Source organism: Monopterus albus, unplaced genomic scaffold (assembly GCF_001952655.1).
Source record: "Monopterus albus unplaced genomic scaffold, M_albus_1.0 scaffold48.1, whole genome shotgun sequence".
Lineage (NCBI taxonomy): Eukaryota > Metazoa > Chordata > Actinopteri > Synbranchiformes > Synbranchidae > Monopterus > Monopterus albus.
Genome location: NW_018127928.1, coordinates 1,174,263 through 1,190,646, shown reverse-complemented (window position 1 = coordinate 1,190,646; position 16,384 = coordinate 1,174,263). Strand labels below are relative to the sequence as shown.

At 39.3% G+C, this 16,384-nt stretch overlaps 1 protein-coding gene across 1 annotated transcript in view; it reads left to right on the top strand.

Moving 5' to 3' along the window:
* The window catches only part of LOC109960502 (type I inositol 3,4-bisphosphate 4-phosphatase-like), a 38,144-nt gene that overhangs the window by 1,522 nt on the left and 20,238 nt on the right, over window positions 1-16,384 (top strand). Inside the window, exons 2-8 of the mRNA XM_020600655.1 lie at window positions 4,522-4,600; window positions 10,643-10,880; window positions 11,540-11,584; window positions 12,380-12,498; window positions 14,114-14,230; window positions 14,593-14,672; window positions 15,170-15,272. Of these exons, the coding sequence (XP_020456311.1) occupies window positions 10,775-10,880; window positions 11,540-11,584; window positions 12,380-12,498; window positions 14,114-14,230; window positions 14,593-14,672; window positions 15,170-15,272 (570 nt within the window). The 5' untranslated portion in view covers window positions 4,522-4,600; window positions 10,643-10,774. The remainder of the gene's footprint in view (window positions 1-4,521; window positions 4,601-10,642; window positions 10,881-11,539; window positions 11,585-12,379; window positions 12,499-14,113; window positions 14,231-14,592; window positions 14,673-15,169; window positions 15,273-16,384) is intronic.

The window sequence follows — 16,384 nt, the reverse complement described above, 5'->3', positions numbered from 1 at the left end:
CACTGCAAAAAATATTGGCTGCTTCAAGTATTTTAGTCCTGCAAAAAAATATTATCAGTGCTGCTACAGTTCAGTTTTACAGCTTTATCTGTAGAGTTGTTTGGATTAATTTATCTTTGTTACAGCCATGTAAACAAATGTTGATGATTTTCTATTCTGATGCTGGTCAAGTTGCACCATGGTTGACAGTGGCAAAAACAAAGCCACTGTTTTGACTTGTTTTCCATCAGTTTAGCCAAACCTTTTGTGCTTGTTTAGTTCGAGGAAACAGCTTTCTGATTCCACTTGATTTTTCTCTGTCGATTAGCTGATGAATTCATTGTTCATTTCAGTTCATATTTGCAGGATCCTGCTTTTCAAATATAATGTTTTTCTCTGTCAAATGACAGTTAATTGAACATCTTTAAGTTTTGGACATCAAGACAGATGTTACAGTGTTACATTTGGTGAGACATGATCATTTTTTAATGCATTAGGACTATCAAGTTAAGTGCAAATGTGTCTATATACTGTAGCTAGAGGATATTGTTTATCTACAGGGCGGGCCACGGAAAAGTAGCCCTACCTATACAGGCTCCTATATACCTACTATCAGATAGTATTGGAGGCGGGCTACTTTTCTGTGGCTCACCCTGTAGTATGTATTTTAAATGAGCACAGCCTTGGAACCTCCATATTTCTTTTAATTGTGGTGCTATGGACCAAAATTTGTAGCATCAAATGTCAGGTATTAAATGCAGTCTTTGATCAGGTAGTTCTTGATTTAAGTCCATGCTCACTGGCCAGTTTATTAGGTTAATCTAACTAAAGGTAATGCAGTCTGATTCAGCAGTCCTCTGTTCATGAATATGATAAAGTTTAGTTTTTGTTGAAACTCTCTTTCATAGGAGTGTTGGTTCAACTGTGTGGTTATTTTGGAGGCAGCTATGTGTGTTAAACTCAGATGATTCTCTTTTTCACCTTTTGAGTGTAGGTAACAGAAACATAATCTCTTCCACTAGATGCATACTGTTTTCACTTTAGACCAGGCAAAGAAATGGTTAACTGGCTTGAATGTTTGGGAAGCAGGGAGCTGCTGGAGAGAAGGGGTGAGGAAGAAGAGAGCGAGGGCAGGCTGCAGTCTCTGCCTTGTGACGGCGTCTGCAGCTAGTTTGTTTACACCCGTCGGCAGCACAACATGCGGAGCAGACGTCCTTGGGTATGTGTGTAAACTCAGGCTGCCATATCTTTAGCTGGCATTTGTCACCATCATCATCCTGTAACAACAGTGCTGTGATACAGACATTGTCGACCACAGGTTTTTTTTTTTCTTTTTTTTCTTACAGTGCCTCTGTTGTTTAATGTTGTGGAAATGACTTCTGAGCTGAACACTTTGGAGAAAATGCACCATCATGCTGGATGCGGTTCGGTTATCTTTTAATCAATCCTAAAATTCCTTGTTGGACTTCTGCTTCAGATATTTGCAAAATGACACCGATGCGAGACAGATACAGGGTGATTTCACTAACACCGTCACTGCTATTGTGCAATGCTGCCAGTAGGTAAAGGGACTTATAACAGTTTACAGCGTCAGTACAGCGTAGAGGCAGGTGAATGACTTCTGTAGTGGCTTTCACTTTTGAGAAATACTGCCTCCTCCTGCTCATCAGAGAGAAGGAGGACATATTTGAGATAAATAAGGGTGTGCAGGGCCTGCCCAGAACCCAATAGGGCTGGAGACAAATTCCTTGTATGCACAACGTACTGTACTTGGTGATTACAGCTGCCTCTCTCTCTCTTTCAATGAAATGTGGAGATCAGTATATGATATGTGCTGTTTCCCACATGTTGAGAGAGCAGTATGTGTGAAAGATATCATAGTAACAGTTAGTCTTCTCAAATGCATATATTTTATAGTTTCTAACTAATTCCTTGTTTGTTCACACGTATTTGGCCATTAAAGATGATTCTGATTCTGATTTCCTTTAGTGTTCTATGATGGTAACTGAATATATTTGGGGTTTGGACTGTTGGATGGCCATTTTTCTTATTTTCAAACATTATATGGACAAATGATTTGTTTATTTAAGAAAATAAGCAACAGATTAAAACAAGTGCAATTGCAGCCCTATTTCAGAATCACATGTGCATGTGTTTGTGTGACACATATTGTTTTAGTTTTTTTTCCTGCACATGCCTGGCAGTTCTGTGACGTTAAATACAGTGCCTCTGACAGATGAGGCACACGGTCAGTCACTAGCCTCTCACACAAACCAGCAACAGAGACATAGCGACACAGACCTCTGGAAGGTATTTCGTTGCCATACATCTGAAACAAAATGAGCACAGTGTACAGAAAGCCAGTGGCTTCAGCTTTCTGTTCTTGGTCAGCAAGACTTCAGTGACAACTCCCTTTATATTGTGGGAGCTGGTGCCTCCAGTTTTTCCCAAGAGCCAGTCAATGAGAGGCTTCACCCTACCAGCTCACTTCTTTCAGCGCTTCTCTTCCAACGCTTCAGACTGATTTGTCTCCTGTGTCATGTTTGACCACAGACGATCTTTTGATAAACCCAGACTGACTCTCACAGGTGTGGCTTCAATGGCACCCTGCACATATGCTTTTATTGTAGTTCATACATTCATTTTGGTGCCAGGACATCCCCCGACAGTAATGAATGAGGACTCTTTGCAGGGGAAACTGCACTCATCAGTGTTAGTCATTTTTGTTTTTATAGCTTTTTTTTTTAACAAAGTTTTCCATGTCAAAATTTTCTATATAATCTGTGTATTAGATTGATAAATATGCTGCTATTATCAAGGCAGTGTAGCATTATACTAGATACCCATCTAAACAAGAGGATTTTTCCTGTTTGCCGTTTGGGGGCAGGGAGGACCACGGAGGTGGGTGGTGCTCCTCCTACCTTTTTTCATACAAATGTATGTACACTTCTTATAAACATGTCAAATATGTGGACCTCAGAGTAAGCACAGGTTATTGTTCTGCTCTTTGCAGTCAGCCAGACCGACATTTTAGACACTTCCTCAAACAACAGGAAGAGTGTTATCCTGAGCAAGAGGACATTTCACACACACACACGCACACACACACACACAGAATGAGCTTTGTTCTTGACTTTTGTGCTGTTCTTTGTTCTTGAAAGTTTGTTGAACATCCCTGGTGGACTTTGAACCAAATCATTTTGTAATGTGTGCAGATGATACGGTTTTTGGCTGTGCATTATAAACACTGAAACATTACGCTGTCTTTGTCTGTGAATGCTGGATGTTAGACGGCTTGAGATTTATTGATTTGGATATGGACCAAATACTACTGCTATTTTTCTTTGTATGCGCATATGAACAAAACATACAAACACGTTTTTGGAAGTCCTGTTACAGCTTATGATTTTCTGATGGATCTTTGACTGGATGGATATGCAAATTTTGCTAACAGTGGTGACTAATACATTGTTTCATGTGTCTTCTTCACAATAAAAGCCACCGTGTGCTTCGGCAGACATGTTTTATATGAAGGTTTGCATTCGCTCTGACACAGTGTGAAGAGAATCAGGCTGATGCCAGTCACTTAAAGTTGTGTTTGAATATGTGCTGCTTTGTTTTCTGTGAGTTCCTCATGTGTCTAAATGCAGTGCAGGAATACCAGACTCCACCTCTTATGTACAATGAAAACTACTAGACAACAGAGATTTCAGAATGTACATACTGTATACTGAATGGCCATTGTAGAAAAATCATAACTAGCATCAATTGTGCTCTGTTTTGTAAGTTTATAGTTTCTCTTTATGTATGGGTTTTCAGCTAGGTTGGAGATACTTACATCATCTCTGATTTAGTGCTAAACGGCCACAGAAAGGTATTTGTAGGACTCATGTCATCTTTTTTTGTTGTTTCTTTGAAGACTGAGTCATTTTTTTCCAAGACGTCAGAGTCTCGAGTCAGACTTGAACTCAAACTAAGAACTAAACTGAGAACTAGCTGGTGATGTGGTGAGAGCGACATGACTGATAGTGAGGGAGGTAAACTCATTAATAGCCTTGTATTTTCTTTTGTTTTTGTTTAGTTTTTTTAAATAGGGTGTGGGCGATGCTCATCTTTATGTGAAAGGGCTACAGCTGCTCCATCTTTCTAAGGAAATTATTCATGCTTTATTCTAATGCAGATCCCAGAGCACAGACAGGGAACAACCCCTGCTACTGGCTCAGTCGAGCAGCATGGGGGCACAAGGTGTTTATGACTGCTCTTTTGTGCTTGTTTTTATTGGTACAGTGCAATAAAAACGTGTCCAAGGATATGAAAATATGCATCTCATGTCAACATTTTAGTCTTGATAAAGATAAAATTATGTGGACAAATAAACATGAACACACTCGTGATTCATGTGAAAGGGCTACAGCTGCTCCATCTTTCTAAGGAAATTATTCATGCTTTATTCTAATGCAGATCCCAGAGCACAGACAGGGAATGGTAGACATATGAGCTGCAATTTCAAATGTAAAACCTTCCATTTCATGTCTTTTTCAGGTTGTGAATGTCTACTACCTGTTTGGAAGATAAACTACTCCTGAAGCCAAAGCAGCTTACTTCCTCTTTTCAATACACTGTGAGTAGATAAGACATAATAAAATAATATTATGTTTTGTGGTTACAGAAGATAAATAACGTGAAGCGCCCTTAGTGGCTGCTACAGAGTTCTTTAATGGGATTAATATTCTGTTCAGTAAGTTGAAGTTGGCCAGTTTTTTAATAATAGCTTAATAAAAACCATCTATCAGTCCCCAGGCTAGGTCTCCTCATTGCCACAATTCAAGTATTATTCATAAAGAACAATTCTAATCTCATCTGTTTTTTGTTTGTTATATTTATAGTTAGTGTTTTTTTGCACTGTACAGGTATTACTCATAAATAAAACCTGCAGATGTCATAGAGATAGCCGCCCCTGGTAGGCTGACTTTCTTTCGGATGTCGTAGAGATGCACTGAGAACTTACATTAGCTCCATCTTTACTAGTAATTCTGTTGGTGAACAAACATTTTATGAGTAAAGTATGTGCTTATTTATAATTGTTCTGGTTTGTGTTGTTTTGGAGTTGATGATGAATATTGTCTGAAAAGCTGGTTTGTGTTGTTTTGGAGTTGATGATGAATATTGTCTGAAAAGCAGCAGGGAGGAACTAAATTTAAGGAAAGAGATGTGATGAGAGGCACTCACACATTTTCACATAAAGCGTATGCTGTGACGCCTTAAGCGTGTGAAAGACCTCTTGGCAAAGGGGGAGCTGTAGAACGGGGTTTCACCATGTATGGTCAGCAGGACTCTCACTGTCCTCCTTTGTGTCTCTTTCTCCCCATCTGTCTTTTATTGTTTGGAGCTTTGAGGCAAACATAAACAGGTTTAAAAACTTAAACCAGGTTGTAACTGCTTCCAGTGTCCTTCACAACGTAGACACTGTTGTTGTGACAAGTTGGCTAACAAGATTTTTCCATTGCTTCTATTCATACTACACTGGTCTCTAGACCGATATCTTTGCTGCCTTTCCAACAAGGCCTCTGACCTGACAAGGTCATTTCCAGAACAGCTCAAATTTGACTTTGATGTTGAAAGACAATTTTCCTCGTGTGTCCAACACACCTGGCCAATAAAGCTGATTCTGATTCAGTGGCTTTTTTGCTGCTTTCAGTAATTTGGCACAATCTTTCTAAGCAGGTGCAGTTACAAAATTGTTAGTGAGTTGTTGATAAATGTGTGTTTTTCTCAGCTCAGTGTTGTCCCTGTTGACTTAAACAATTGGACATCATGTGATACAGGTCCTGAGTAGTTAATGGGCCTCATGGAGAGATTGCTTTATCAACACATATGAACATTTTCTGATATGGTGCCTCTATATCAACAGGGTAACATTGTTGTGAGCGTTTTCTGATCTCACCACTATGGCTACGGTTTGGTTAGGGTTAGCCACAAAAAGTATGATTACTTGAAGCCTGCTGTGACTTTACATCCACACAGGTAACCAGGTTCCAGTCACATTTCTACAGTAAGCAGATTTCTTAACTGTCTTACTGCCATGTTACCAAGAAACTGGTTTCAGTAGCGTGAATCAAGTCGCCTATGATAGTGTAAAGATAAAAAGTCAGCGTCTGGACGTTTAGCTTCTTGTCATGTGGGATTAGATTAAACAGCATGACATCTGCAACAGGTAAATGACTCTTACACCATTAGTCGCTCTTAGATAAATGTGTAAGATAAGCAGAAATGAGCAAATATTAACACCTAAATGAAATTTAGTTATCCGTCTGAGGGTGGCTGTAATTTAGGTCCCTTGTTGAAAGAAGAGCACAGATGTAAATACACTGAAAGGTGAAGCCTGGACAATGGGTATTGTTTTTAGAGGAAAACTTATCATAACTGCTTAAACATCACATGCAAGTTTATATGTTGTTAATGCATCTTTGGGCCTGTTTATACCCCTAATAAACCAGAATCCACTTTGTGAATCCTGGATTGAGGATTTATGTGTCAGGAACTCTGGTTTGGATTTACTGTGGCCTTTACACTGTGTGTGTGTGTGTGTGTGTGTGTGTGTGTGTGTGTGTGTGTGTGCGTGTGCGTGTGTGTGTGTCCCAATTGATGTGACTCACAAACCTACACACACACTGACAGCCTGTGCATGCTAAATTTAGATCCCCTTATATGGCAGCGTTTTCCCCTCAGTGAAGTTTCTATTCCGATGTAGATTTGAAGAGGAGTTTGACTTCTATGTTCTTGTCTTAGGTCTCGTGATATTTTCCTGGCATCACTGGAGTGTTTTGGCAAGAGAGTGAATTCCCTGCTGAATTACTTAATTGATTTGAGGTGTTAAATCTGTCTTCTGTTGCAGGTCATACACAAAGGGATTTGCACTGAATGTGAGGTGGAGCTATCTTTTTCAGGATGCATGGTGAATTGGAAGTGAAGCAGTGTGTAATGGATTGGTTGTCATTTCTGAGAGAGCAGAAAAATGTGTAATGTTTATAGGCTGCAGCTCCACTGTTGGTCTTCTCTTGTTTATGTGTGACCACTTCTGGGTACTGAAAAGTATGACAGAAAACTCACAACGTTAATTACAAATAGTCAAAGTCAAGACGCTAACACCCATAAAAAGCATGGGACCTGGAAATGGATTATGTATAGGAACCTACTTTTGATAAGGAAAGCTGGAAGTATGTGCACATCTTAAGCCCTCTTAAGACATGTTTTCTTTTGGCTTTGGGAATGGAAAATGTGACTCAAGTTGGCCACGACCCTGGAAATTTCTTTCTACTGTAGGTTTGGGACCAAAGACCAGAGATGTATCAAGTCAGGTCATTTTCTTTGGAGCTTTACTTTTGCTGATGTGTAATTTGAAAGCAAGAGATTTACTATTTTCACAGTGGTGTGTTGACAGCTGACATGCATGGCTTGTGTTTCATGCTTTGTACAGCACAAATAACATAACTTTAGCATGATGGTTTTATGAAGATAAGATAGACCGGTCTAGCTAGGGAAGTTTTACATTTGCTCTTACTACAACTAGTCAGTTAGGTGTTTTATGTTAGAAACAGGCTCCATGTTAACATGCTCACAGTGACAGTGTTGATATTGAGGAGGTAAAACTTTCCTGCATGTTCACCATCTTAGGTGATAACTATATATTCTTATATTTGTAGCTTGATAAAGCAGAGCAACTCAATAATACAAAATAGTAACAGCAACATTTTAGCAGCTCTACAGAGGAGCTGTGTAACATTAGGTAACACGTTTCAGAGCTACTGAGTTTGAGAATCAGAATCAGCACTGGGAGAGAAGTACATCGCCTTGGATTCTGTCTTGGAAGATTCTGGACTTGAAACATCACTGGAACACACATGCAAACTAACTGTTCCAGACAACTGCATGACAGATGTAGGGCACATGCCTGAGCCAGCCAAAGTGGGGCATATCAGGAGATTGGTGGCAGACCATTTATCAGGAAGTAGGCCACTAACTGTTAACTCAGAGCCACAATTAAAATGAGATCACTCTGTGGGCCTATTGCATGGCCATTTATTATTTATTAATAGTTGAAATACTTTTTAAATTACATCTGTCATTTTACCATCCTCAGTTAGCGAACAAGTTAAAGATCATGCAAGACTTAAAATCACATGAGATAAAACACAAATTCCCATTGTTTCTCCACAGCAGCTCCACTTTGATGTGTGAATTGTCTTTGACCTAAAACTGTATCAGTGAAACACTTTTGTTTTACAGGTATATAGCACAATTCTACCACACTAGACTGCAGAGCTCTCTCTATATTGTCTAACTAGACCACAGAGCTTCTCCATTTGAACCATTCATTTGTCTCTTAGTTTCACTGCTTTGCTGCAGCTAGGCTAATTTCTGCTTAATCAAATGGGTCAAGGAGCGACTGTGGGTTGCTGGTCCACAAGCCACAGGATTCAGGGAAACAAATTACAAAAGATGAAAAAAGAAACTAGTAGATTTGAGAGCACAACAGTAGGTGAGCCAGATTATAGACCTCAGGTGAAAACCTCCCAAAATCCAGAAGGGGAAGAAATATTTAAGACGTGACAGATGGACAGAAACAAATGGAAGGAAAGAGGAGAGCAAAGGAAATGAGGGGGAAGAGAAGAAATACAAAGCCTACCGTTTCTTAGCAACATATGGTGACAGTTGCTCTTCTAGCGAGCATAAAAAGGCACATGAAATGCAAATTTTAAGTGGGATAACAGATGCAAATAAACACACTGAAGCAAGCAGTGTATTAGCTGCACCTATTAAAACCTGGTGCACTCTGTCAGTATAATGCAGTGCTATTAAAAAGCACCACAACTCCTCTGCTGTGACCATACAGTTGAATGTGTGTACACAGTCACGTGCTTTCACAGAGCAGAATGCATGCTGATGTTGAGAAGCTCAGAGACTCAGGAGGCTGACAGATGACTCTCAGTCGCATGTGAACTCATTCCTTGTTGTTCTCTCTTTCCAGTCTTTATCCTCTGCTCCCCTAGCTACCCGTCAAGCTTTCTTTGAGTCACTTTCTTCATGCTGATGGATTTTATTATTCATTTAGGTCAGGGCTTAATTAATGATTGCTGTGAATGCAATGGATGCTTGCCCACTCTTCACATTTCTTTTTTTAAGTTATTATAGAGCTAAATCTTCTGCCTGATTTGTAAAGTCAGACAGTGCACAAATATTGAGTGACTCAGTCGATTCATACCTGCTCTCAATATAACATTTTTCTGGATTATCATTTATTTGTCCACACATTTGGCATGAATGACAATTAAAAACAGGGGAGGGAGACAAAAAGACAGGGTGTCTTCTTGGGTTTTATTAATACACTTTCAAGCAGAAGGATAGCCATCACCAGCAAGAATGGTCTCAGACTGAAAGCAGCTGTCTATCCCTCAGTCTCTAGCAAAAGTGCTTGAGTGCCACCGAGACACACATACCAGACATCCTACATGCACAGCTAAAGTAGGACAACTCCTCATACAAACTCAAATTTTTGGCAAATATTCAAACAAACTGCAGCATAACAGTTCACACTGAAAATGTGTCAGGATTCTGTTTTTCCACTACAACTCTGTTTACATCGCAAGTGGAAAATAGTTCATATCAGAAGACATCAGTCTTCTCAACAGCTTAAAATGGGCTTTCTTCACAGGGTTTTCTGGTTCATTTTTTGTGCGTAAGCCATGGTGACATTTCATCTTGTGCCGCTGCAGCCGTTACTTTCATCAAATGGCATTCGTTCGTGTTCATAGTCTTCCAGAAATGTTGTCCGGCCTAGTAAAATTGCTGTCTCTTTCATATAAATATGACCAGGGCTATACTCATGAGAAGCTAAAGTGATACAGCATTGATCGCTTTGAGTGGAATTAGGTTGTTCTAGCAACAAAAACAGTTTAAATAGAATATAATCTAAGCTCTAAAATCAGGAAATAGTAAAAAAAAATATGCATTTAACTGTGGCTGGAAAATGGGAGTCAAGTTTTGGATATCATGACATTGTGAGTTTGCTTCTGGTACTTAACAGTTTGTAATTTGAAATGTGAGAAGTGGCCAGCTTTTTACTTTCTGTCTTTCTCATGTCTGCTTCAAGTTTGCCTCTCTTTGTATTGTATCATTATATTCACTTTTACTTTCTGTAGCTTGTTCCTTACTTCTGTTTTCCTCACTACTGTTGTAGGTTTCCCATGGTGCATTAGATCATCAGCAACATGAATTGAAATGTACGCATTTAACAAGTCTCCTTTTCAAAAAGATGATTTTCTCTCTTTTTATGTAAGAGCGCATAGCAGATATGTGGAATTTGTAATAATGTACAGTATGCTGAGCCATTGCAGAACTGATTTTATATTTTATATTGCTACAGTACAATCTAGTACATTTTTAACAGCCTGATATTGACAGCTCAGATTGGCTTTTATCAGGGAAAGGTCTGAAGATCTGGACTTGATTTAACTGCAGTGAGGGGATTGTGGAAATGTTTTAACCTAAGAAGGTTGTTTTATTTACTTATTGGGAACCTGTCATTTTGAAAATGCAGCACCCATGCATAAAGTTATTCATTCTTTAATCTCTTTTCTCTGCTATCCTGTCTCTTTCCATTCAGAGTGGTGAACATCTTCCTGGAGCAGCTGTGGATCTATGCAGAAAGAGGGGCACATCTAATGGGAGTGTGTGACTGTGTGTGTGAGGGTGTGTGTTCAGGCCTCCTGCCGTCGCCCTCTTTTCCCGAACAGGTATGGCGGGGGTCAGAGAGCGTGGCTCCCGGATTCAGAGGCCGTGGTCAGTGTACCGGGCCAACACATTTGAGCTGTCCGACGAGATGATCGGCTTGGCCCTCGCAGGTGAGAGAAACTTTCACAAAAGTTTACTGACAAGCAAAAGCAACTAAATCATCAGTACAGCAACGGTTACCCTCAACAAACATTTCCTGGTGACTTTTCACATTAAAAGCCTATCTTTTAAAAGCTCTTGTTTTGTGGAGGAAGTATGGAGTTTCATTCATAGTCCTCTTTGGATGAAAAGCTAAAGAGAACATGACATGATTCTTGCTGTGCTGATGAATCACTGTTGTGGAGGTTTCTATGTTGAATTTATCAAGATAACAACCTGAGGGAAGTTTTGAATTTGTATCGACTGCAAAATGGGACGAATTAGAGCTAAAGGCCTGGTTTTATTGGCAGCTGAGGTAAATAAAACCATTATGTGAGAATTTACAGCAAATATGTCACGAAGAAAATCAAACATTATTTCAGATGAATTTAATTGCTGGAAAAGCCTAGCCATTATTGTTTGTCACTTACAGCACAACTAAAACTACTAATACATACTCTGTTGCACTATGATGAACTTGTGCGGGAGCCACTAACGTCATAACGAGGCCTGAGGGTGGCTCTTCATCTGTCATTATACACCACTGAGAGACAGTTGATACTGAAGTTCCTTCCAGTGCTTTTGTTTTTATGAAGCCTCATGTTTAGGGGACTTTTTGATTGCTTTTCAGGAAATAGTCAGGACCCTGATGAGCCTGTGCTGGAGTTCAGTGTTGGTGAGTAACACAAACATTAGCAACAGTTTGAACTGTTCTGGGTTTTAGCTGATGTTGTCTCTGGAGTAGCAATAATGTACTGGTCATGAATGTATCAGTTTGCCACATAATCATCATTGTAGTGTAACATGAGTAGCAAATTACAGTGTGTATGTTACCCATGTTTTTTTTATGGCTTAAAAAGTGAAAACAATTAATGGATAGGTTTTACAGATTCTCAGGTCTCTTATAGCAGCACTCGTGAACCTCTGTTGTATGTACATGAAACAGTTTTTGGTTACTGTATTAAATCCACATATACCATAGTACCAAAGACTGTCTTCGTGGGCTTCCTGGACAGGAGTAGTAATACAGAGGACCTTTCAGTTACAGCAGCTGTTAATAGGCATATTATTTTAGGATAGGCCTACACAAGGGGCATCCTGTCCTTCAAAATATCTCTTAAAACGAGCTGTATGGTGAAATTGTTAATATCATTGTTACATACAGTATTGATTGCAAAATAGTTTCAAGCACTGAGCCCCAGTTACAGTAAATGTACTGTATGGATGTTGACTAATGGCCCTTAGGGAAGAAGTTGGCTTTTTTTGTCCATGATCTTCTGGTTACAATCAATTACAACAAATAAGCCAATCTGATACGTATTTTGTGTTTCCAGTTTTAGGGATCATACTATTGACTTTTTAGTTTGTAAAAGGACAGATTCTTCCAAAACCTTTTGATGGGTTTCCAGTAACATGATTGCATGGGCTCTTTACATATTGACTGTAAAAGCATGTACGTTTTCTCTTCCAGCCTGCACAGACCTAGTGACACCTGCTTTGGATCGAAAACCCAACAGCTTTGTAGCAGTGAGCTGCACGACACCACCGCAGGCCTTCTGGACCAAACACGCCCAGACTGAAATCATAGAGGTCAGACTGCACTCAAGACCAACCCTCTTTCTTAAAGTCACAGTGAACTGGAGCACCTTAGACTTCCATAATGTTCCACTTCACTTCCAAGTGAAAATAGTCCAGTTTTGAGAGCGATATGATGAAATCATTCAGAAGCTTGATATTAATGCTCAAAATGAGGTGTGACTTGGTGAGCGTGGAGACTCTAGAGTACCGTTTGCCTTCATATACATCTCCCTCACTCATGTATTTAATCAGTACGAGGGCAAATATGGATAAATAAATTAAACTGTAACCACACACTTTTTTGAAAAATGTTTAGCGACTAATGTCTAAACACACACCACTGACCCCTGAGCTTCTGTGGTTCATAATATAACAGTTAAGTGCAGTTTGATGTCAGATGGTCACTTGAAATTTAACTTGATACATTTACAGTGTGTATATGCCCACATGTGCAGCATGAGTCATGAAATATGTTTGAACATTTTATAGGAATACTAAATATTTACCCTATTTTCCGCACTATAAGGCGCACCTAAAAGCCTTAAATTTTCTCAAAAATCGGCCATGCGCCTAATAATCCGGTGCGCCTTATGTATGGGTTAAGTACAGAAATAGACCCCGTAATTGAGACTGCACCTTATAATCTGGTGCACCTTATGGTGCGCAAAATACAGTAGTATAAATATTTTCAGTGCTTTTTTTGATACGTGTTGACAGATTTAAAAAAAACAAAAACTAAAGATTCCACAGGGACAAAGGATAATGTATTCTTAATTTTACTGTCTTTAATGTTTGTTGTTATGCACTGAATTGAGTTTCCATCCATAAGTATCATAATATCTGTCATAATAACAACCAATTGCTTCCATAACCAGGTTTTCTGGTGCATTTAGCATGTAATTCTAAGCAGGGCTGCAACAAGATTAAGCAATCTGTCTAACAAATGTCAGAAAATATTGTCTGTCGCAGTAAAGCCTAAGGTATAGATTTCATAGTGCTGTTTAGTCCCATCAGCCCAGAAAATATGCAGTTAACTCACTGGCAAGACCAAGAAAAGCAGAAAATCCCTTTAAGATAGAACAAGTGAATGTTTGTCACTTCTGCTTGAAGACATTTTGTGTTAGTCAGTTAATAATAATGATAATTAGTGATGAATGATAATCACTTTTTATTGGCCAAGTATGCTACACACATAAACAATTTGTCTCCAGCACAGAACCGAGGCAGCCCACTGTGGTGCCATCACACTCGTGCACGCACGTGCGCACACACACACACACAAACACACACACACACCAGTGGTAGAGCTGTCACTGCAAGGTGCTGCTCTGGCCATCGGGAGGAACTTGTGGCTCAGTGTCTTGCCCAAGGACACTTCAACATGTGGAAAACGGAAACCAAACTGCCGACCATGTGGTTAGAGGACAACCGCCCCACCACTAAGTTCTAAATTCAACATTTTAAACCATGTTCATAATGTCAAAATAAAAACAAATTAAAAGTAATATGATAATTCTTATTTGTTAAAAAGTTCCAGAGGCAGATGTCAGACAGATGTTGCATAAGTTGATTGTTAAGTATGTTATGAAGTGATGCTGATTCACTGTCTAAATGCCTCTGTCCACAGGGCACCACTAACCCCACCTTCCTCAGCAGCATCGCCTTCTTTCAGGAGTCCTACATCAATCAGCAGACCCAGGTCAAACTGGCTGTCTTTGACGTCAAGGATCGTTCACAGGGCACGGTACGGTGTGGAGCACTGACACAGATGGCATTTACACTGGAAACAATGTACTGCTCCATGTTCCTGCAAAGGTTTAAGTCTTAGCACTGAGCATATTTTGCATTCTGAAATAAGGGGGGAAAGTTTGGTGCGTTGAAGTGGGTACATTCCAACCCCCATAGAAGTGACCCAAGCCTTGAAAACAAAAGTCACCTGACTCACATGTTGATTCCTTGTTGGACACAGGTTTGGTATCCTGTAATCCTGTGTGGCTAGGAAAACTAACTTTAACTGAGCAGTGACAGACATACTTACTTTGTTTAACAGTTAAGAACAGATGCAGATGGGTGTGTGAATAGTTGTCTGTCTCTCTGCCTGTGCAGATGTACATGTTGGGCTCAGCACTTTTTCCTGTAAAGGAATTGTTGCAGGAGAAGAACCACAGGTTGCAGCTTGAACTAAGGTAACACACATTCTACATACTTTTGAAAGTGAAATTTATTGAAATCACATTTTTTTATAGACTGATTAACTAGTGGGTTTTTTTGTTTTACCTTTTTTTAATCTGAGATGTGATAGACATCCTTCTGTTACTTAATTATATTATGTACAGTCACTTGGCAAATTATTTTGTTCACTTGGTACTGGAGCTGAAACGCTTAGTTGATTAATCGATTAATAATTTTTCTAACTAAACAAGTTTTTAAATGTGATTTTTTTTTTTTTGATATTTGTTTCCGATTTGTATCATTATAAATTGAATATTTTTGGTTCTTATGACTGTTGTTTGGCCAAAACCTGAAATTTAAAGATATGACCTCTGGGAAATTGTGAAGGGAATTTATTGGCATTGCATATACTAAACAATTGATCCAAATGTAAACAAATGAATGGCTAATAAAAATAATTGCTGTAATACATTAATATGAAAAAATTTAATACATTTGTTTCAATGTACAGATCAGCAGAGAACAAGCAGGTAGGAAACGTCATTGTAACAGCATGGCAGATGGAGGAGAGAGTAGGTCGGGTCGGCCGCCTGCCGGACAGCATCAGTGGCCGGGTAAGTGGCAGGAGGGCCACAGTGCTCTGAGAGCATTTGGTGCAGTGTTTCCCACAGAATTAGATTCTACTTGTGGTGATATTTATTTAAGAGAAGAAGAAGAAGCTTTATTTATTCTCATTGTGACACATACAACAAAATCTTTAGTGGAGCCAAGGGCCCCAGCGTGCATACACACCGCTATCATGGGCAACGGAGGGGTTCAGTGTCTTGCCCAAGGACACTTCAACATGTGGACTGCAGGCACCGACATTCAAACCTTCAGCCTTCCGGCTGTGAGACAACTGCTCTACCCACCACACTGCTGTCACCTATTTATTTTTTTATATATAGTAATACTATGGTACACTATCTCTGTGCTTTTGTGCTGTTCATATGGCCTGTCCCTCCTGAACTAGCTCTCCCACAGCAGCAGCATGTTGCTCTCTTACATCTCCCACTTCCTAACCCTGTCTTGCTGCATCAGCAGCACTGGTTGAAGCCATTTGAAACGAATCAGCCGGATCACTAATCACACTAAACTACATGTGTTTTTCAATATTCTCCTGGACTAAGTGGGCAAACATTCAGCGTCAGAGTTAAGAGAATTAGCATTAACTTTATCCACTGGAGGGACTGAGCAAACACGGCACTGCATTGAAGTACAATTTAATCCGTTTTAAATCAATAGGTGGTGGTCAGTGTTGACATTACGGTGGCCTGCCACAAATAAGTCGATGTACGGGAAACACTGTTGACATCGGAGGTGATCTGAAGATTTAATTTCTGTCTTTAACAAAAGGTTGTATTTTCTTGATTATGTGTTTCAGTTTTCCCTGTCGACAGAGGGGCCAGAATTGATACTGTATCTGAAAATGTAAAAAAACTGATAGTATTTCAGCCAACATTCATTATTTTAACATAAACAGCCTACAAATATTCAAAGTTTTTAAAGAACTGTTTGTTTGTTTTTTATAAATTTTAAAGAAAAGCTACATATTAAGCAGGACATTTTACAGTATAAAATAAAGTTGTTGGCAAACTATATAATGATAACAATGATTTTAAACTTTTAATTTAATCATTCCTGTACTGCAGTTTTTGTTCCTCATCGGCCAACAATTACACCAACA